At 35.8% G+C, this 21,161-nt stretch overlaps 2 protein-coding genes across 3 annotated transcripts; both read right to left on the bottom strand.

Moving 5' to 3' along the window:
• Positions 1 to 262: 262 nt before the first annotated feature.
• LOC104903214 (uncharacterized) lies at positions 263 to 2,437 on the bottom strand. The gene is made up of 3 exons (XM_010691213.2): positions 2,427 to 2,437; positions 800 to 1,622; positions 263 to 682 (listed from the first exon to the last, which is right to left on the bottom strand). Exons 1-3 carry the CDS (start codon positions 2,435 to 2,437, stop codon positions 263 to 265), a joined length of 1,254 nt encoding a protein of 417 aa, XP_010689515.2.
• Positions 2,438 to 11,264: 8,827 nt separating this feature from the next.
• Positions 11,265 to 20,066, bottom strand: LOC104903192 (hypothetical protein). 2 transcript variants are annotated; one of them, XM_010691190.4, is made up of 3 exons: positions 19,600 to 19,710; positions 12,519 to 12,546; positions 11,265 to 12,411 (listed from the first exon to the last, which is right to left on the bottom strand). In XM_010691190.4, the coding sequence occupies exons 2-3, from the start codon at positions 12,526 to 12,528 to the stop codon at positions 11,849 to 11,851; spliced, it is 573 nt and encodes a 190-aa protein (XP_010689492.1). In that variant the 5' UTR covers positions 12,529 to 12,546; positions 19,600 to 19,710; the 3' UTR covers positions 11,265 to 11,848. The 2 variants fall into 2 exon arrangements, with proteins under 2 accessions (XP_010689492.1, XP_010689490.1); XM_010691188.4 differs by having other exon boundaries at positions 11,334 to 12,546; positions 19,600 to 20,066.
• Between the last annotated feature and the right edge of the window lie 1,095 nt (positions 20,067 to 21,161).

Below are 21,161 nucleotides of genomic sequence, written 5' to 3'. Positions count from 1 at the left end.
TAAAATCTCACTTGGAAATACATCAATAAACTCATTCACGATTGGAACATCCTCAAGATTCACTCCAACTTCTTTACTCACATTATGCACAATACAGAAAAATATTTCACACCCCTTTTTCATTAACTTCCTCACCCATCGCAGAAATAACCCCAAATTTCTTAGGCTTCCCAAAGCGTATATAGGAGGTCAATTTTCCCAAAGGGTTTCACAGTACTACCTTCTGAACCTCACAGTCTATTTTCACCTTGTAAAGACTTAATCAGCTCATCCCAAGAATAACATCTAGGTCTCCCAAAGTGAATTCTATTAAGTCCGATGAAAATACACACTCCCCTATCTTCAGAGGCAAATTTATAAACAATTTGGTACACCTTATGATCTCCCTAGTAGGTATACTGATAGACAAGTCAATTTCTTCATAATCTACCAACCCCAGATTCTTTAGGACAGATGACGACACAAAAGAATAAGTCGCCCCCGAATCAAACAATGTTTTAACAAGTACGGAGTTAATAGAAAATCTATCAGAAACTACGTCGATAGATTTATCAGCTTCATTGCGACTCATCACGTACAGTTTACTTGCAGTCTTATTTTCGTAGAGGTTCTCACTAGCAGGCTTACTATAGTTCCCTTGGCTGTTCTGTAGTCCTACAGGCTTAGAAACTTGGTTTGTAGACTGGTTGTACCCCAATCTGACCTAGTTACCACTCTCATTGCCTTTCTATTCTTTGCTCTGCTTAGTATAACACTCATACTCCCTATGGCCTTTATTTTGGTAGTAGTTACAAGTCACTTGGTCTCCCTTACAGTCTCTACCAGGGTGATTGTTGTTACACTTCTTGCATTGATACACTCTTTCAGCTCGACCCCTATTGCGGTTATCCTGGTTGCTCCTCCCTTGGAAATTCCCATTACCATTCCTGTTTTTCTTGAAATTCCCCTGGTTTCCCCCAGCAAAGTCCTTCCTTTTCTCACCTACCACAACATTCTTCTTATCCCTCCTCGACTGGAGTCCATAAATATGAGCTGCTATCCCATACACAATATCTATTGATGTAAAGGTCTCACCTCCTAACCCCAACTGTATCTCATCAGTCAACCCTTGCTCAAACCTCTGAGCCTTCCACTCCTCAATAGCTACAACCTTAGGTGCAAACCTCGACAATGCTATGAATTTACTATAATACTCAGAGATGGTCATACTACCCATCCTAAGGTTAATGAACTCGTGGGCCTTCTGCTTCCTCATAAACGCTGGGTAAAACTTCCCTCTCAAGGCAATCACAAAAGCATCCCAATTGAATCCTTCCACAACACTCAATCTAGCTTCATTCCCCCTCCACCATAAATCAGCCTCATCCTTAAGGTACAGTATAGCCTGACCCACTCTCATATTCTCAGGACAATTCACAACCCCAAATTTTCTAAACTCCCTAATCCAATTTTCTAGGAAGGTAGGATCAGCTTGCCCCTTATAGTATGGTGGCTTAATCTTATCTAGCCTCTCAAACATGTCTCCAATAGTATCAGGACGCTCAGCTCTCTCTTGAGTCAATTTTTCCGCCAAGAGGCGAATAGCAGCAGCTAGGTTATTGTTTTCGTGACCTGGAAGTAAGCTATGAAGGCAACATTTGATTTGATCAAACAAGAGCTCATCAACAAACAATTTCTCAAATAGTTCCAAGTATAACATGAAATGTTCTCTAGCAATCACATAATCATCCATGAGAAAATATTCACATCAAAACATAGACGTGGAAACAAACAAGAATTTAATCACATAATAAAAATTTAATTAATAAAAAGATTCTCAACACGTGCCCATAATAAATTCTTGCTCACTTGAATAAATAAATAATTAACTTTTATTCCTCCAAAAGGGTATTATTAAATAATTGTAACTATAACATTATACTTTCCTAAAACAAAAGTACTATAAAACAACTCTAATAATTGTTGGTCAATCATCCAACATTATTATATTGTTATACTATATTGTTTTCCTTAATCATAAATGCATAAATTGTGATCTAAGGTACCACATTATCATTCTTGTCCTAGATTTCTTGTACCATTCAAGCGTGAAGATCTCATCTTCAAACTCATTTATGTCCTCAATGTAGTAGTCTACATATCTATTTGGTCTTTTAGATCTTCTTGGAGGTTAAGGCTCTTCATCCTCTGACTCTGAATCAGTTTCATACATGAAGGAAGCACATTAAATGTCTAATCTGGTCTGACCTCTAGCACGATCGAACTCCACAATGAGCTCATCATGCTGTCCACCCTGACCTTAATATAGAACGCATATCCCAATCTAGTCTGGTATAGTTATTATCATTGATGGGTATATTATTATTATCACTTCATCATCACTTATTACAATAGGATTTTGGTAACTTCCTACTCTATTACCTCACCTGGCAGACATGGTTAAGGATCTACAACAAATAAACATATTCAATAGATTTATTTAGTACTCTCCCTGAACGCAATTTCCAACAACAAATAATAGAGTTACCATTAACATCATAGTCACAAAATATAACAATTAGCAAGGAAGAGGAAAAATATAAACAGTTATCAGGGAAGAAAAATATAAATACTTAGCAGGGAAGAAAAATATAAACATGCTGAACCAACTATTTAATGCAGGCATATAATAGTTTTGTCCTATATGCCCTTCCTATACTACCCATTCTCACAATACAACAAGTAAAACTTAAAGGTAATAAAACAATAATGCATACACTAATTACAGTTTCCAAATAACAAAAATAACCAAAGTATCGAACTAATAAAATTTTCGACTAAAAAAAATCTGACCTATCAAAAAAATAACCAAAGTATCGAACTAAGATTGCATAAATTGGTTGAGATCCTCAAGAGTTTGAAGTTGTCACCCCTTCTCTCTTTTCTTTCTCTCCTTAACTAAGTGTTCCCCCTGGTTTTTAAAGCTTAAAACTAAAACTAAAGAAGTAGAATCAGTCCCCCTTTTACATTCTTCCCCCCTTTTGCTTTTATATGGCACTCAAAATAAAACATTAAAACATGGCGGAGAAAGCGAAGCGTCGACCAGAGCACAGGGAAGCGCCCGCTCCTTCACAGGGCGCTCGCTCTATGGGTTCTTGGGGAGCGCTTGCTCCAACATGGACCGCTAGCTCCTGATGACCTGCAGCCCATCCAAAACTGCCGCCCAAGTTCAGCTGGAGATCTAGTTAGGAGCGGTAACTCCGAGTTAGAAGCAACAAAATCAGCTCCCACATGGTGAGAGCACCCCAACCAAAGCCATGAGCCACCTCGAGAACTTGCGAAGCAACACAAACGACACCAAAACGCAACGGCAAACTACTCTAGGACACCAAAAAGACTCAAGGACCACTACAACAAATTGGCACTTGTGCCACGAATTATGCCACGGGAATTCCAAATCCGTGGCATAATTTCCCTTACCCACGGGGAAAATAGATTTTGACCAAAAGTTCAAAACCTAGTGAAATTTATGTCACGGGCAGTTGATTTCCCGTGGCAAAAATCTTAGTTTTGCCACGAGTAATTGTTTTCCCGTGGCAAATTTCATGGCGTTGCCACAACTAATTGATTTTCCCGCACTACTACAAAAATGGCCAAAGAGACTACCTATAGGAGACCGGTTGAGGTTACTAACCCATTTCTTAAATGTAGGAAACCATTGATTATCTACAACCAGTCTCTTAAGTTTAACTATTTGACTAATAAAAAAAGTTATTGTGAAATAAGAGACTGCTTCCAAGTAAAAACCGGTTTCCTTGAAATATTTTATTTTTTTAATTTTTTTTTTCAACAGAATACACTATTATACGTATATATTCTTCTGGTAAAGATATAAGAGACTACTTCTAACTTGAACCGGTTTCCTAAAAATAATAATTCTAAAATATTATCTTTTCAATTAAAATTGATGCAGTATAAGTTATATAATAAATTTATTTACTTTTTTAAAAAAATTCCTTTTTAATGTAACAAATACAATAAAAAAAACTACCACTCCGAGTATTAATGTATTATTCTATCTATGCATCATGGTTAACGTAACAAATTAAATCTAGAACAACCTGTGAAAAAAGTAATAATAAATCTAGAACCCTCATCCTCGCCATAATACTCTTGGGCGCCATAGCTTGAAGCCCCACACCATCGTCGATAACCACCACTCCCCCATGATCCAAATTCTTCCATCACAATTCCAATTTAATTTCCCTCAATTCTCAATTGAAAAACTGGAATTTGTGATTCGTCAATTCTTTTCGCTATAATCGATCTTAGTCTCTCACATTGTTCGTCGTATTGGTTTGTTTAATTTTAGAATTCAATTTCCAGTTATGCACATCTTGAATCCGATGGTGTCCCCTGTGTCCTCGTTCGAGTTCCATCATGTGGCCCATTGGTGATTGTGGTAGAGAAAAAAGCTAGGCTGCTATATTGATTGATAGTCTAAGAGGTATGTTCTTAATTGATGTTCGTGCTTCTTGTTTACAGATTATTATCTCCAGAGTATAGTTGTGAATTTATGTTCATGAGTTTCGTTTACGGATTATTATCTATCACTTACTTGAGTTTGGAGTGAGGATTTTCTTCTCTTTTGCTTCAGTGAATCTTTTGGCCTTTTGTGTATAAATCATAACTATAACCAGACAACTAAAGTTGACACATAACAAAATAGGTCAGAGACAGAAGGATTCCTCACAACTGATTGATCTTTAGAATCATTACTATCTGCGAAAGTAGGGAGATGAACCAGCATAAAAGAAGTTTTTTGATAAGAGATCCAAAAGTCAAGCATGGAACATTCACATGCAGAACACACAACATTTATCATAAAAGGCCAAAGTAACCACCTTTGTGGTTGGCAAGTTCTAAAGAGGTCGTAAGTATGCAGTTTACCCACAATACTTTGAAGCTGTAGACAGATTGTTTTAGAACATGAACAAGTAAAATCAAAGGATAAATCATAAAAGTATATCACCATCTATGAATGGTAATAAAGAGTAAAGACTAGGTTATTGTTTGAAAAGTATAGGACTTGCGATTGCACAGAACGTGTTCCGTTTTAGACTGATGACAAAAAAAGAAATCAACAATAGTAGAAGCTGATCCTGATATTTTGTGTGACAAACGTGAAAAACTTCAGCAATAATCTTCAAATCACATGAATACTCTTGAGTCAGCTACAGTGAAACCAGCGGACCTGGTATTCTTCTTTTCAATGATTGTATAGTTTTGAGTACAGGGACCAATGCATTTTAGTTTCTAGGATAGATCCACCGGAAGGTATCAAAAATCGCTATTAAATCATTGAAGTTGAAGCTTAAAGTTTATGGCGATGGTATAGTTCAAAATTTGCTATTGTACCTTATGGATGCTATTTATTTGCAGGTTCTATCTCTGCCTCTGGTACAAATATGAACCAAAATCTCAGCAGCAGTTCAGTTATTGCCTTGCCAGATTAAAATCTAAAGCAGTTATTCGTGATTCAGGGGCACTATCGTCTTTATTGACCAGAGTTTCCATTAAAAAGATCACTTTGTGTCTAGGACAATATAATTCTTTTTCAAGAGGATTTGACACAATTCTTGGCATGCTTATGGTTAGTATTAACAGATATCCTAGTTCCTCTTTGTTTGGGTGCTACATGTCTCTATAACGTGGCTACCCATTTCAGGTGAGTCTACGAGATAATTCACCTGTAATCAGGGCTCGGCATTGCGTGCAGTAAGTGGATTTGATACTCCCCCTCTCCTTTTTTGTTGGGTCTTCAATCTGGATACTTTTTGGCTGGATTTTGGAGATCATGACAACTTTTTCCTCTTTTTCTGTTGGAGTAGGTTAGCATAGTAGAAGCTAATCCTGATGTTTTGCGTGACAAACGTGTTCAATCAGCCGTTGAGGGAAGGTTTTGTGATTCTGCAATATTTGTCCGAGAAGCTGTTCTGGAACTTTTTGGAAGGCATATTGCATCTCATCCTATGTTGGTTTGCAAGTATGTATGAGTTGTCTAGCTGACCCTAAATTATTTTGGGATTAAGTCTTTGTTGTTGTTGTTGTTGAAAGGTAGACTCATTTAAGGGTGTTGGTCATAATTTTAGTATAAGGATGGCAGTCAAGGAACATCAATTTATTGCTTGACTTTCTTTAGATGGCAGGCTGAATACAATGGATAGGGTGTCTTAATTTACACTTAACTAATAATATGAACAGTTGGTGTAAGTTATGTGGAGAAAAGGAGGAAACTTACAATAATCTATTCTTTGCTTGCACCTATAGTTAGTAGCATTGGACTTATTTGCAGGCCGGGTTGACTTGGTTTTGGAGGTAAAATTAAACAGTTTGCATGGGATTTGTAGAACAAGCAAGCAGTACAGAGGCTTTAGAGGCTTTAAGAGTTGTCCATTAATACTTGTATTCTAGCTTGTATATATCAGATATTGAAGGTGAGGAATACTGCAATTTGGAAAAGTCATGAGTGTAGAGAATGCGTTAAGGTGCATTAGAATCAATTTAAAATATCTCATTGTTAACAGTATACTCTAAAAAGATAGGTGCACTTAATAGAAATTGGATTTAAAGATTAGAGGACTAGGCATTGATGAGGTTTGTACTTCCCGATATTCAAGAGGTTGGATGCTCTTTAGCTTGTAGATTAATTTAGTTCTGTCGTACTGATTATAAAAGTATAGACTTATCAGAATAGTTTTAAATCTAAGCTTACATCCTGTCAACTAAGAGTTCTAATTTCATGATATTGTTGTATAATTGCATTATTCTTGCATTTTTTTTAATATAAACTGTGTTTTAACTTTTTTCTTGGATTGGTTGTAGGTTGGAAAAAGAATGTGCATATCATGAAGCACAATGCAAGAAGTGCTAGTATTAGTTGCATAAAAGTTCTATGTTTTTTCCCCTTTGTAACAACATTGGTGTATATACATACACACGCACATGTATATCTTAGTTTACAATGTTAGGATTTGTTAGTTTTGTTCACATCAAATTTTATGTACAAATATTAGCTATGTTATCAATATAAATTATGTTTTTCCAATATTATGGTGCTCGTTTTATCTTTATTCACAAGTATTAGATTAGCCTAAAGCAACAAAATTTTGTTATCAACGAAAGTTCGAAGCAATAACATTTGTTAGCCACGGGAGTCTTTGTGGCAAAACAACTTGTTAGCCACAATATTATTGGTTGCAAATAATTCTTTAGCCACAATAGTATTCGTGGCAAGGTATTTATTAGCCACGGAGGTACTTGTGGCAGATTAAATTTTTAGCCACGGGAATATCCGTGGCATAAAATTAATTTTATGCCACGCCCTTAGTTTTTCCGTGGCAAAATCTTAGCCACGACCACTTGTGCCACGGGAGTATTTTTTCAAATTCCTGTGGCTATAACTCATAGCCACGGGATTTTTCAACTTGTGCCACGATTTTTTCCGTGGCACAAGTAGTTATTTGTTGTAGTGGACGTAAAATTACGGAAAATGAACTAAACTAACGAAAATGACTCGACCAAAGCTTAAAAGGAACCTAAAAGACGACCTTGAATGAGCATAAAAGCTCATTCATCACTTACCTTTCAAAGGCATAAATTATCAACTTACCAAATAAGGCCCACAGTCCTCATAGAGTAGTGAAAATAATAAAATAAGGGAACACATGATTTAACATGATCCAACTCAATAAATATATTAATATACCCATGTGAATTAATAAATAAAGTTCCCGACCAACATACTTGCATCAATATTCCATACAAACATGATATACAACACATAATAAAATCTCATACTTACATGTTCGCATACAAGCATAAAACATGTAAAATCCAATCATAACAGAAATCATATATGAACTTACAAAATTCCTATACATGATACTATAATTTTTCCTACCTAAAATCATGATACTACATCACATAACACATAGGTATGTACATACCTTTTGTAAACAAATTGGTAGGCCACCTTTAATCACCTTAAAAATCGTTTATTGAGTAATCTCTGTCTAAAACAACCAATATAATAAATACTCCAAATGAATTCCAGCAACTTTAAAATACTTAAAATCTCCTTTGAAATATTTAAAAGTTATTTTTATCATAAAAACTTCAATTACTTATTTTACCTAACATAATACTACTATACTAGTCATTAAAATCCATAAAACTTCATTAATAACAACCTTTCTAAAATTTCAGCAACTTATAAATTATTAAAACCCTCTTTAAACATACTTAAACATGCTTGAAGTCATGAGTTAAATCAATTTCATAGTTTATCACATGCTACTATGATTTTTCAATCTTTAATACCCTAAAAATTCATGCTTTGATAATTAAAACTCAATCTAAATACAATAATCAAATCTGAAACTTTATTCTTTCAATACATAATTTATATAATCATAAATTCATCATTAAAACAGTAAATTAAAGTTACTAATCATAATTAGTACTAAAACTAAAACATAAAAATATAATATTTAATCAAAACTTGAGGAGGAAGAAAAAGAATTAAATCAACAAAATCAAAAGGAATAAGGAAGGAAGAGGTGTCGGCCTAGGCGCCAGCAACAGCGCAAAAAACAGGTGGCAGTGGTGTCGTGATGTTTCTTGGTGGAGAAGAAAGTGTTTCTTGAAGAAGAAGAAAGAAAAGAGGAGAAGTAAAAAAAACGTGTGAGAGAGAGAAGAGTGGGGTGCCGGTCTTGGGAAGTGTGAGGAGAGAGAAAATTTGTGTGGGTAAAATAATTGGGTTCAAGGTATTTATATGTATGTTTTCCTTTTGGGCTTAGGAAAAGGCAATTGGATTTCAAGTAGGATTGAATGATGAATAGGATTGATGATTGAAAAACTCCTAACATCAATAGAAGTCATTTTTCTAGTCCACTTAGTATTTGGGTTACTCAAGCCCATTTAAACTTCTTTTTCAAATCCAATTAGTATTTCAACCTTTTTTCAAAGCATGCCTTAACGAAAATATTTTAACTTCCTTAAATCCTTAAAATAATTATTTTGGCTTTTAAAATAGTCAACCTTCTTTAAATAAATAAATTATTTTAAACTAAATTATATTTAAATATAAATATATGTATACTAAAATATATTTATAAAATTCATAAATTTACGGGAGATTACATTTTATCATCAATGTCTTTTGGAAATGTTTGATACTGAAGACTTTGAAAAGCTCTAAACAAACCTAAATCTAGCACAATTTTGGGGATGGGGGAGGTTGATTGATAAGTATCATGTTGAAACCATCTTGTGTAGCTGCTTCCCTAAAAGTTGGGTCATTATCTGTGACATGCGGCTTTGCATTATCCTGCTGAATATAAATATGCTTTGACATACTTGCTGGCCATTTCTCCCTGATACAAGGGATTCCTTTGTTAACCAACATGTCTCTGGTTGCTGCCTTGTTGATGTTAGTAATGAGTTTTGTTTCCCATGTGCCTGCTTCACAGTACCTGCTTCTTTTCTTTGCTCCTTTTTTGACAATAAAAGGGAATAATGCCAAATCTCCCATCATGTTTGATATGATTTTGGAAGGCTATTCTAGACTCTTGATTGAAAGTAGGATTCTTTTAGTTTTTATGATGGTGTAGTACGAATATGACAAGTTAAAAAATACTCTAAACTTGATTAGTAACAATGAATATGGAGTTATTAATTCCTAACCAAGGATTAACAACAACTAGGGTTTGTAGAAGTTCAACTAATCCAAGTTGAAATTCAAACAAGGGTTTGCATTCACTGCTTAGACTTTGAATTTACTTCGAAAACTTTAATTCACAAGATATAGGTTAAACTCAATCTAACCTTTACATGATTAGGTGCCTCTATTTGTAGGAGAAGAAGCAAGAAAACCTTGCTCCCCAAGTACATCAAAACCCACGGCCCTCTAGTAGTAAATAAGGAAAGTATTCTCCCTTAATTATAGCCTAGAATCTAGCTAGAACTTAAGAAAAGATGGCAAATCATTCCTTAAATACAACCAAACCACACGGCTCCAAGGGTTCCCCTTGCACGCCACTTCACACTTCAAATTTAAGGAAACTTTCCTAAATTACAACTCATGGCAACAAGGCCTTTGATGAATCGAAACAATCTAACATTTTCAAATCTTATTACAACTGAAAAACATATTTTTAGTCACATGTAAAACCTCTACTTTAGGAGTAAAGTAAAACCATGTAACGACCTAAGAAAGCATTTGAAGATAGCTTGGTGGAGTCATCCATGCACACATCAATGTATCATATAGCCCTCATTATCATACAAAGGCCTAGATGAAACACCCATGAACATCACTTTGATTGAGTAATTTCTGGATTTAGTTGTTGCTGGAATTATGTGGGATAAAACCCACTTCTTTCTCTCCAGCTTGTTTGCATCCGAAACATGTGGGTAATTTGCACTCTTATGTGCTCCCAAAAGGCCCTTTTTTATGAGCCTCCATATGTGCATATGAGAGCATTTTATGTAACCACTAACCAGCATATGCCATCACTGTGCCCCTTAGGCGAAGGGGGCAGGACTCAAGCAACTCCTCACCGTTTTCATATTGTGACTTCCTCCCATACCTCCCTTTTCTATTGGCACTTACATCAATTGATTCCCCATTTTTTGTTGCTGCTTGTGTTTTTTCGAATAATCAGTTAATTGTTGATTTATGCACACCCAAATCATTTGCCAGTTTAGTTTGAGAACCCCGTGGAAGCTTTTTGCCTTTCCTAATACCCAACAAATTGTAAACAATGTGTCTTTTCTTCTCCTCGCTTAAGTCCCAATTTGCTTTCCTTACTAACTCATGCTCCACTGTGAATTCTGTGCCCACAGTTGATGCCACAAATCATTGTTCCATGAGCAGCCTCTCAGCGTCAAAGAAGCCTTCCCCCATTTTGCTGATGAAGAATGAAGAAAGTGGAAGAAACTGATGCTAGCTGCTCCTACTGTTTTGCAAAATTTGTGTAATTTTTCGCTAACTAAACATTAATTAGGACTAGCATTTTGATGATGAAAAAGAGTGAAGAAAAACCCTTTTTTAGATGTGAAAAGAGCTTTTTATAAGACCTAAAATGGTGGTGATGTAAATTTGGGAAAGTTTAAGCCTAAAAAATCCCCTAGTCCAAATATTGCAAGTAATATGTTAGGGGGGGAGTAATTGTTTGAAAGAAAATGATGTTTATATATATTAATGGAGGATGGACAACAGATTTGAGGACTGCAATTGGACCAATAGTTTATGTTAGTAGTTCTGTACTTCTGTCCAAAAAAATGGCTCATAGTTTACGCACATTTGCAAACATAATATTACTAGTAAAGTGTTGATAGCGTACCACCTACATGGATTGGTACTTACCTAGTTAGCCATTCTTCACATAACCTGGTTGAACTATTGTAAGTTGTGAAAAAGTTGATCTTCTTACACGCATATCTCTGACAAACCATGCCAAGGTAGTTTGACAGCCAAAAATACAACAGTTTGAGCGAAAGACGGAAAGGCAAATATTCTTTCTTAGTATGAATATTATCATATTTCCTAGCTTGCAATAATCAAGGATCGATTCCCCTTCGATCAAGACGTCTCTATTTCTTCTTGTGCTTAGTAAAACTAAAGCGTAAGGGTAATCATGTAAAGTCGTAATATAGCCAGAGGGAATGATCAAGACTGTAATCTCCAGAAAAAGTGGCAGCACCATTGTACTCCGGACAAGTCAATGAAGCACATTACTTCGAAAAACCATGAGTATGGAATTCTGCAAGTGAGCTCAGGAGGTTGAAACTTTTTGTTATTTAACTATACAATCATCCATGTCAAATGGCGATAACCAGCCCACTTAGCAGCAACACGGATTCCAATGGCTAATGCAACACCCAGCAAAGGAAGTGGAATATTCCCACTAGAGGAAGTGACTTCACCTTTTGCATTTCCTTCAGCAAGTTCCTTAGAATGGTGATGAATAGCCAATGCTGTAAATGAGATGATTGCTAAAACTCTTACCCATGGCTCACCAACAGAGGCCAGTACAGTTGCAATAGGTAATGCAGAAGAAACATAATCCCTTTTCTTAAAAAACCGGGAAAAGCTAAAGAGTCCAACAAGCATCAACCAGAAGAGTGGTTCAATGATGACACCTCTCACTGCCCCATAACCGATGAGTCCAGCTGCAGTAAGAAGATAGGGTTGGCACTTTATTGAGTTTGGAGAAGCTGCTTCTCCAATAGCAAGTACAGTCAAAGAAAGCATAATGATGAAGGTTAATTCTGGTATTGGAGCAGATGTCACTATACTGGAGTACAAGGAACGGGTGGCATGAACTGCAGTCTCAACATAGAGAACTGTGTAAGTGATTGGATCACCTATGAAACGGTATATGAGAGCCAAGATGAGTTTCAATATGTATCCAACAAATGGAAAAATGCCGAAAAAGAGATTTCGCCAATTGGATAGTTCCCACAAGACTAACCTCCATGCATAGATGAGGAAAGGCAGCGCTGCATATATCATACGCAAAGTCAGCATGAAGCAAGAATAATAACATGCAATGATGCAACATAATGGAAAATTCCCTACGAATAGAAGGTAATCAAGTATATATGACTGACTTCCTCTCTGTAATCCCTAATTAGGTCAGCACATACTGAAGCAATTTCCAAGAGTTTATATACATGCGCTTTTAAGTGAACAGACTCAAACATAATACCAACCAGTAAATTCAGGGCTTGGACACAAGGTAAACAAGGCAATGGAGTTCAATGAAGCAAAACTAGTTCAAGTATGGGTGCAATCTGTCCCGTCACCTGTTATGTCCGTTGTAGCAGCCGTGATACGCTAACTACAGTGCGTTCTATCTGATCCTCCAGAAAAGAATTATCTATACATTATCTACGAAATCAAGTAGACAGCAACAGGCATGTCATGTTGGGCTATCAGCAGCTATAATACTCGCAAATTTAGAAGATAAAATAGAGAAAGTGAAGGTAGTTTCCCTCTCTATCACTATGGGGATTTCATCCTAGAAGATCTCATGCTTTTAACAACAACAACAACAACCTTCCCAATCAATCCCAAAATGATTTTGGGTTGGCTTGATGTAAGTGTAAAAACACCATCCCAATTAAGTATGATGATTTTAGACTTGAGGAATTAGAATATTCACTCAACTCTCTTTGAAACTCACAGAATGGATAGTGACCAAAACACAAGAACTTAGTCAAAGTTTTGGGGTCTTAGGCTAGAGACAAGACTCACTCAATCTCCGTAACTCTCACAACTCAAGACAAACTCAAAGTTGAAGTGGAACACTCAAGCTCGAGACACACTCAAAGCAAAGTATTACAATACACTAGTTTTAATCTAATTCACACAAAGCTGATCTTTCTCTTCATTAACTCATATATAAAGCAATACAAGCATCTATGAAAAGAAATTAGCAAGCAACTTCCAAGAAACCACCCACATTAAAATGGTTCCAGTACACCAATCACTCCTCCTTTCACTCCCATTTGTAACCAGCTAGATACACTCCTAATCACAGCTAATAACAGAGCTTACAAATCCTAGCTCTATTACTTCTATAAGCTAAAATTAAACACACTAAAGCAAATGCAAGAGTTATGGCCCAAACAGAACTCGGGCTTATCATAAAACCACGCACACTACAAGCTTCACTCTTCCATTCTCCAAGGACACAAAAATGCACTTCGATTGGATTCAAGCATTCTCCCATGTAATACATGTCACAAATTGGGGTAAAAGCAAATGGGGAGAACACAAGAGCTTCTAAGACAAGGGCAACTAGTTCATGAGCCAAAGAGCCTTTAAGTGAGCTTGATTTCGGATCATGGCTAACATGAATGGTCATGTGAAATCATCTCCGTGCGAGTTCAAATAAAGTACAAGAATAAGAGTTTAAATAAAGAAAAATGAGTGGGCAAAAGTGAGAGGATCAAGGCGGGAGAAAATTTAAGGAAACAAGAACACTGAGGGAGGTATGAAGAGAGAAAACCAAAATATGAGAAAATTATATACAAGAGGTAAAGAGAAAAAAATGTGAAAAAAAGAAATAGAAAGATTTGAAAAAACCCTAAAAGGAAAATAAATTAAACCATTCTTTCACCAAATGCCCCCAAGTTTTCACAAAATTCACTATATACCCTCCAACTTTCGAAAAGATGGATGGTATGTGGTGTATTTCGTGAGATTTTGGGGGTATTTGGTGAAAAATGCGTAAAAAATAAAATATTTAGAGGGAAGAAGTTTGTGAAATACAATGAAAAACGTAAAAGAAATCAAAATGGTGAAAAATAAAATCAAGTAGTATCATGAGCATAAAATTCTCCCTCCACTTCACTCTCTCCAACACCATGTTTCCTTAATCCCAAGTAAACTCATGTCACTCTCACTCATCCTTTTCCAAGGGTCTACCCAGTACCCTACCCCTTTTCCTAAGATCACTTTACCTCTAACTGGTACATCACTTGTCTAACATGTCCAAACCACATCAAGCGAATCTACCTCATCTTGTTCTCAATGTAAATAACTCTTACTTTCTTCTTAATTATCTCATTCCTCAACCGATCCTTTATTGTATGCCCACTCATCCAATGTAACTTATGCATCTCCGCCACATTCCTTATGAACGTGACTCTGTCTAATGGCCAACGTTATCAAAATACTTTAAGCAATTCTCATGTTCAAAAATCCCTTGATGCACTTATAAATCCAGTATTCACAATCCCCTTTGGGACGTTAGACACCTTTTTTGTTTAACACACATACATTCAGCTCTAAGAAAATCTGCTTTGAGAGCACATCTAGTCTTGTAAATAGCATCCTCTACTCAAAGTTTAAGTCATTCTGACACTTTCTAGCAGATTACCCTCCTATATAATTTGTGAAGGATCCATGCTTTGTCAGGAGACTCAGTACTGATGCCACATCTCTTGGAAAGTGCATATTCTTGGCACCCAATAAAATCATAATTTGATTTCTAGATGTCAACTGTTGAGGTTCATAGGTTCTTCATAGATCACAAATTTGAAAGCTGATGGAGGATGGAATAACTCTTCATCAAGGAAGATGGAAGTCAGTTTACACTTGATGGGAGGAAAGGTAGTAAAATCAACTTATAAATTATAAAGGAAAGTAGGAAAAAATTTCCACTCAAAAAGGGATCACAAGAAAATACAGCCTCACATCCTCTCCGACATTTATTGGCCTACTAATAACTCATTGGAAGAGGCGAGCAAGGAGGTCAAGCAAATGATAAAGACTAAAGAGGGCTAAAGAGCAAGATAGATGACTCCTTGGTTTATAAAAAGTCATCCAAATGCCTCTTCAAAACCTCCTCCGCCAATTTTTTATTTTATGTTGAATGGGACGGGGAAGGGTAATGGAGGCACGTAAGCTGAAAACTTATTTCTTAATATCAACAACCTGAATCTAGTTAGATGATACTCGTTGTTTTACCCTAATTATACATGGATACAAGGATATACAATAAAATTTATGGAAAAGCTATCACGCATCCAACAACAATGCCTAAAATCCTGCAATCTACATCTTATTTGGATAAGTGATGCTCATTGTCGCATTCAATATGCATATAGAAGCATTGAATTCCAGACAACAACATTTTTTCCACATTCTTACTATTGAAAGGAAAAAAAGGAATATCTTCTATCTCTAGCTTTATAAAAACAACACATTTTATTTCCCTCTCTCATAATGGTTCCAAAATATACGATTACAGTCATTGTCGCGGCAACGGTTGTGGTTTGGCAGGAACAAAACGAGTACGTCAAATGTGAAACGCATCGCGGTTTTGCCCAGAAATATGTTATTATAGTCCTTTTTAGGTGGTTTATTAGTTTATTAGGTATATTCCAATATTATGATAGGGAATTTTCTGGAATTTTTTTTTTTTAAAAGTAGTCTTGGTACGAGAAAGAAGGGAAACCCGAGTAAAATTTTGCCTTGTCAAAATTGGTGCGGCCCAAATTTCGGCTTATTGAAAACCACCGTGTTGAACCAGTCAAATTCGATTCGCCAAAGTTGAAAATCGTTCCAATACGGGCTAATACAGGATAACCAAATTGAACCGGGTGTATTTTGATACCATGTCTCACGCCCCTCCCCCACGTAACATATCTTTAGAGACAAAAAAAGGAGATTCTTATTTAGAGAGAGTCAAATGTATTTAAAAAAACGTGTTCTAATTATCCCTATTGTGACATAGATGATGATAAGACTTCCAAAAAGTGCACACAAAAGAATCTCCACATGACCAGTTTGTACTTGACTTAGATTAAACAGAGAAATCGTCCTTCCAATTCTTTTTCTAGCACCCAAAACTCAAAAAAGAATTATGCCCTTGTATAGGATGGGACAAAGTTTGTAATCCAAGTAAGAGGGTGGGAGGGTTGGGCTCTATGAAGCTCAGAGATTAGTTTCCGGCTATAATGGCCAAATCGAGTTGGAAAATCATTTATAAGTCTCATATATTGTGGGCCAAAGTCTTAATCCTTCCCATACAGCCTCCCCCCATTGGAAGGATATACTCAAAGGAAGAGGTGTTGTCCTCAAGGCCTAATGAATGAATTGGAGATGGTAAGGACACCTCTCTTAATGGATCAAAAAATTTCCTAAAAACGACAAAAAATTGGAGAGGTGCACGTATAATACAATGTGCAAGTGGCACCTTTTGTATGAATGAAAATTTTGATGGCAAAACATTTTTTGAAAGACATGGAGCTTATCCCATTCCTAGTTATCCACATATTAATTACCGGTTAGATGTGTGGCTTATGCTTCAAGAAATGTTTACCATTAGATCTGATTAATATATAATTTTCCCTCCTCTTGATTCCTCTGCTCATATGGGATAAACGAGAGAAAAGGTTGGAACATCAGTACTCCGTACAAATTCCGAATGTTTTTTTATGGAACGTTTGCCAAGCTATCCTTCATGGTGCCTCCAAACTTGCTCAAAACATAGTTAACTTTGATCCAATTTGTGTCAAATATAGGGATGGGAATGAGTCTCACATGCACCTCTTCATGGAATGCCCAACATTTACACTAAGTTGGGTCATTTCCTTTAAATTCATTCCTTTATCTCATGCCCCTAACTTTGAAACTATTTTTAATGGGATCATTGGGTTCATCATAACCATAGCAAACCTAGACTATAAGAAACAAGGCCAACCTTTAGGAAGCATCCAACCTTTCTCTACTTCCTATAATAGATTGTTAGTTGATTTGGCGGTTGTAAAACTTGCTTTTAAGGGGCAGGAAAAGAAGTTACGCTGGAACGACCACCCTACTTGGAAGCTTCCACCAGCAGGGTTTGCAAAGCTCGACATGGATGGGTGCAGGAAGGGTCCTTAAGAAGCCAGTGGAGAAAGGGCGATAAGACGAGAAGATGGCAGTTGATTTATTGGCTTTTCATTCAAAACAAGGAAAAACCGCTGGCTCAAATGGAATTGATGGGGATTCGAGAAGGCTTGGAATTGGCTAGAATTTGATATCAAAATTCTGGTAGTGGAAAGTGATGCCAACGAGATTCAACTAATGCTGGAAAGAGCAGAGGAGAATGTCCATCATTAGCTTGGGGCAGTCATTTAAGAAGTTGCAGTAATGATGAAGGCAGAGGCAAAGAATTTATCCTCCACATCAAGAGAGCAGCTACTATGGTTACTCACGATCTAGCTAACTTTGGTATGCAAACAAATTCATGCAACATGTCGTCATGCCTGACTGTTGTGGAAGCAGTGCAAATGACATTAGAGGTGCTTCTCTCCAAGTATAATTGCCTTTTCATATGTTGTTCCCCTACTCTGTGCTACCTTCCCAACGAGAATGTTTAGTTATTCAGATAGCGACTGGCTTTTTTTAACTATGAATAGCTTTATGTCCCATATGATGAAAATGGTTTTTGGTGGACACATGCGAGTTTTGTGTTTCATTCATTTGTGTAGTCTTGTTCCAGGCAAGATCTTCTGAACAAATTTGCTTCTGGTTGTAAGAAACTTATTAAAGGTATTTTAGTTTCTTGTTGGAATCTTAAAATTAGAATAAGTGCACCATAAATGTTTCCAACTCCCAATAACAAAAAAAAAAAAGAAAAACTATCATCAAGAATCTAATAACTCACATCAATATACTTACATTAGGTCATAGAGTAAAGCCACAAAAACATCATTCTTGGATAGGACTACAATTGCTACAACTGACATTATTACTACTATAATATGATTTGAGTGACCACATTCACTTTATATAAAATCAGTACTCACTATTCAGTAGATTGAGATCATACTTGTTCATAATTGGAAGGCTATATTGGTAAGAATTTTCCTTTATTTATTCTCTCTTCTTAAAATGTACAAGGGTGAAGTTCCCTCTTCTTCTTTTCCTATATACACTAGAGTAGAGAGGCACACTTTCATCCTATTAAAGCCTTATCAAAGCTTAAATTACCATGCAAAGTAACAGCCTTTCATGATAGATTTTCAGTAGCCACCATTCAAGTCTTATTCTAACACTATCCATATAATTTTGCTATAGGTTGTTCAAATTTGTGTTTGAACCTATCCTACGTGAAGGCCAAACCTTAAACATCCATGAACCAAACCATCACAATCGTATTGGTCCCCAGATGAATGGTACACCACTATCAATCACATAAGACAAAAAAGGGCTTCGTTGTACCAAGTACCAACTTAGGCATAACTTATGTTCCACAGACTAAACAACGATTTGCAATAAGGATATGAGCGATACCAACTGTTCGGCTATGATCAACTATATATATCAAGAACCAGCACTTAGATATAAAGGTGAAATGACAACAAGTCCATGTAACATTGTGAGCATGAGTGATCTAATCCATATCAAACTACTCACTGTATACCACTTTCTTCTTCCCCCTAATAAAATTCACTCAATCCCACTTTAAGACCAATGTATTAAATCTCTTCTTGTCCAAGAACACAAAATCATTTATTTTCCAACTTACTTTGTCACTGCAATGTCAACTTTCCAAAGAACATAAACTTAGCCAAAATGGGCAATACTCTATAACAAGAAAGCCTTAGGCTTCATTTGTTTAGGAGGAAAACGATATTCTCTATTTTCCTTTGTTCGGTTGGACAAGCAGTTTAAATAGGAAAACTAAAGAGGAAAAGAATTTTCCATTTTTCAAACATTTTCCTCCAAAATTTGAAGGAAAATTAACTCCCAACTAATCTTCACTTGTGTTTCCCAGCGGAAAATACTTACCATGAGAAACAATTTTCCGTCAAACCAAATGGAGCATGTCTGAACATGATTTCAAGGTTGGCTAACATGTTCAAGTCATAAGGAATCGTCACATAATAGTCGATAGTCGATACCCATGTCCAGTGAAAGTTATATTAAACATAGTAAATAGCAAACAAAATATAACTACAGCTTGTTCATCATGTGATAATGTGAATAGTAACCATTAAGACGAAACACAAAAAAAAAAAAATCACTTTAAAGAACAAAAGAAAGAGAGAAACCTATTAACCAAGGCCAACGCAGAGGGGGTGAAGGAACTTCCTTAGTCAAATATTTGAATCTATCAGGCATTGTACTCTTCCCCCTCAATTCTTCCAACGCTTTATCCTCTTTCTCCTGCTCGATACTCTTTCTCTCTCCTCCCACATTTTGGGCTCTCACGCAAAATCCCAATTTTGCCCTTGAATGGCAAAAACCAAACCGCTGTGTAAATGAAGAGTTTGGTGTTGAGGAATTGAATTGGAGGGTTTGATTAGTGTTTCTGTTCCCACCAAGTAAAGTGGTAATTTTGAGAGGTGGGTGAGGATAGTTTCGACATTTGGGTGGGGAGAAGAGGTTGGGAATGGATATTGACATGGTTGAGACTTGAGAGCTTTGGAAGTGAAAACTGGAATTATACTCTTCTTTCCTTCGACTTCCTTTATTTGGTTGTTGACGGGTTGGGGGTCGGTCTTCAATGGGTCATATTCTCACATACCGATAAGAAATGGTATAAAAAACAGAAGATGTCACGGGTTGGGAACTTGGGGTGGGTTTTTAAAATACTTTTCAATGGTATAAAAAAAATATAATTTTTGGAAAATATTGAAAGTCATGATTGATTTATTATACTAAAGTTTTTATAAATCAAATCCTATTTATCCTTATTTTAAGGGCTCGTTCGTTATCGTTTTTTGTTTTAAGTTTTTTTTAAAACTGAAAATCAAAAACAGAAAATCAGAAAAAATGGTTTTCATTTTTAGTTGTCGGTTTTCAAAATCATCATGTTTTCAATAAATTTGACTAATTTTTTATTCATTATAGGACATATACCATATGACTTTGAAATCAAAAAACCAAAAAACAGAAAACCACATTAATATCGAACGGGTCCTAAACTTTAATTTTGTTTTTTAATCCGAAATCATATTTATTTTTAAAAATAATGACATGGTAATTAATAAACTCGACAAATGGCGTCTAATAAGGACGTCAAATGTCACAACATCTGACTGTTTTTTGGATTCTACTCTATATACTTCCTACGTTTCAAAATAGTTTATTTTATATTAGATTATTTATAAACTATTAGGAATTAATTAACTTTCTACGCAATATCAGTTATTAGGGAAATTATATTCTCTAGTGTGGTTGCCTAAGTCTTTTCTCCTTATCAAAAAAAAAAATCTCTAGTGTGGCATTGAGTTACTGTTCAACTATTTACCGTAACACTAATTCAAAATTAGTTGTTAACTCTATAAAAATGTTGAGTTAATGAAAAAATTAAAGGAAAATAAATTCCCAAATAAATATAATCTCATAATCCCAACTTCCCTCCTTAAAATTTCCTATATTCCTGTCAATTAGCTCTTAAAATTCCCCTTTTACCTCTGCCATAACACTTTATTTTGGAGCAAGAAAGTTGCAATTTTGGGTGATGATTCTCAATTGTTTACTTCTCAAATCTCACTTCTCAAATCTCACTTCTCAATTCTTGCTGCTAAATTTGCATGTCTCAAGTACGAAAATTTCCATTTCCCAAATACTGAAATACCTAGCTTTTTTTTTGACGAATTTAGGGTTT

Source organism: Beta vulgaris, chromosome 9 (assembly GCF_026745355.1).
Source record: "Beta vulgaris subsp. vulgaris cultivar EL10 chromosome 9, EL10.2, whole genome shotgun sequence".
Classification (NCBI taxonomy): Eukaryota; Viridiplantae; Streptophyta; class Magnoliopsida; order Caryophyllales; family Amaranthaceae; genus Beta; species Beta vulgaris.
The sequence above is the reverse complement of the archived record's forward strand: the minus strand, read 5'-3'. Positions and strand labels throughout refer to the sequence as shown.

Excerpts from the sequence above, each read along its gene's own strand:
- LOC104903214 (XM_010691213.2), bottom strand. Across the intron at positions 683-799 it reads GAGACTGTAAGGGAGACCAA|TCTACAAACCAAGTTTCTAA; the intron begins GTGACTTGTAAC and ends GGGTACAACCAG.
- LOC104903192 (XM_010691188.4), bottom strand. The coding sequence starts at position 19,954 with ATGTCAATATCCATTCCCAACCTCTTCTCCCCACCCAAATGTCGAAAC. Across the intron at positions 12,547-19,599 it reads GCGTTGGCCTTGGTTAATAG|CGCTGCCTTTCCTCATCTAT; the intron begins GTTTCTCTCTTT and ends TGATATATGCAG.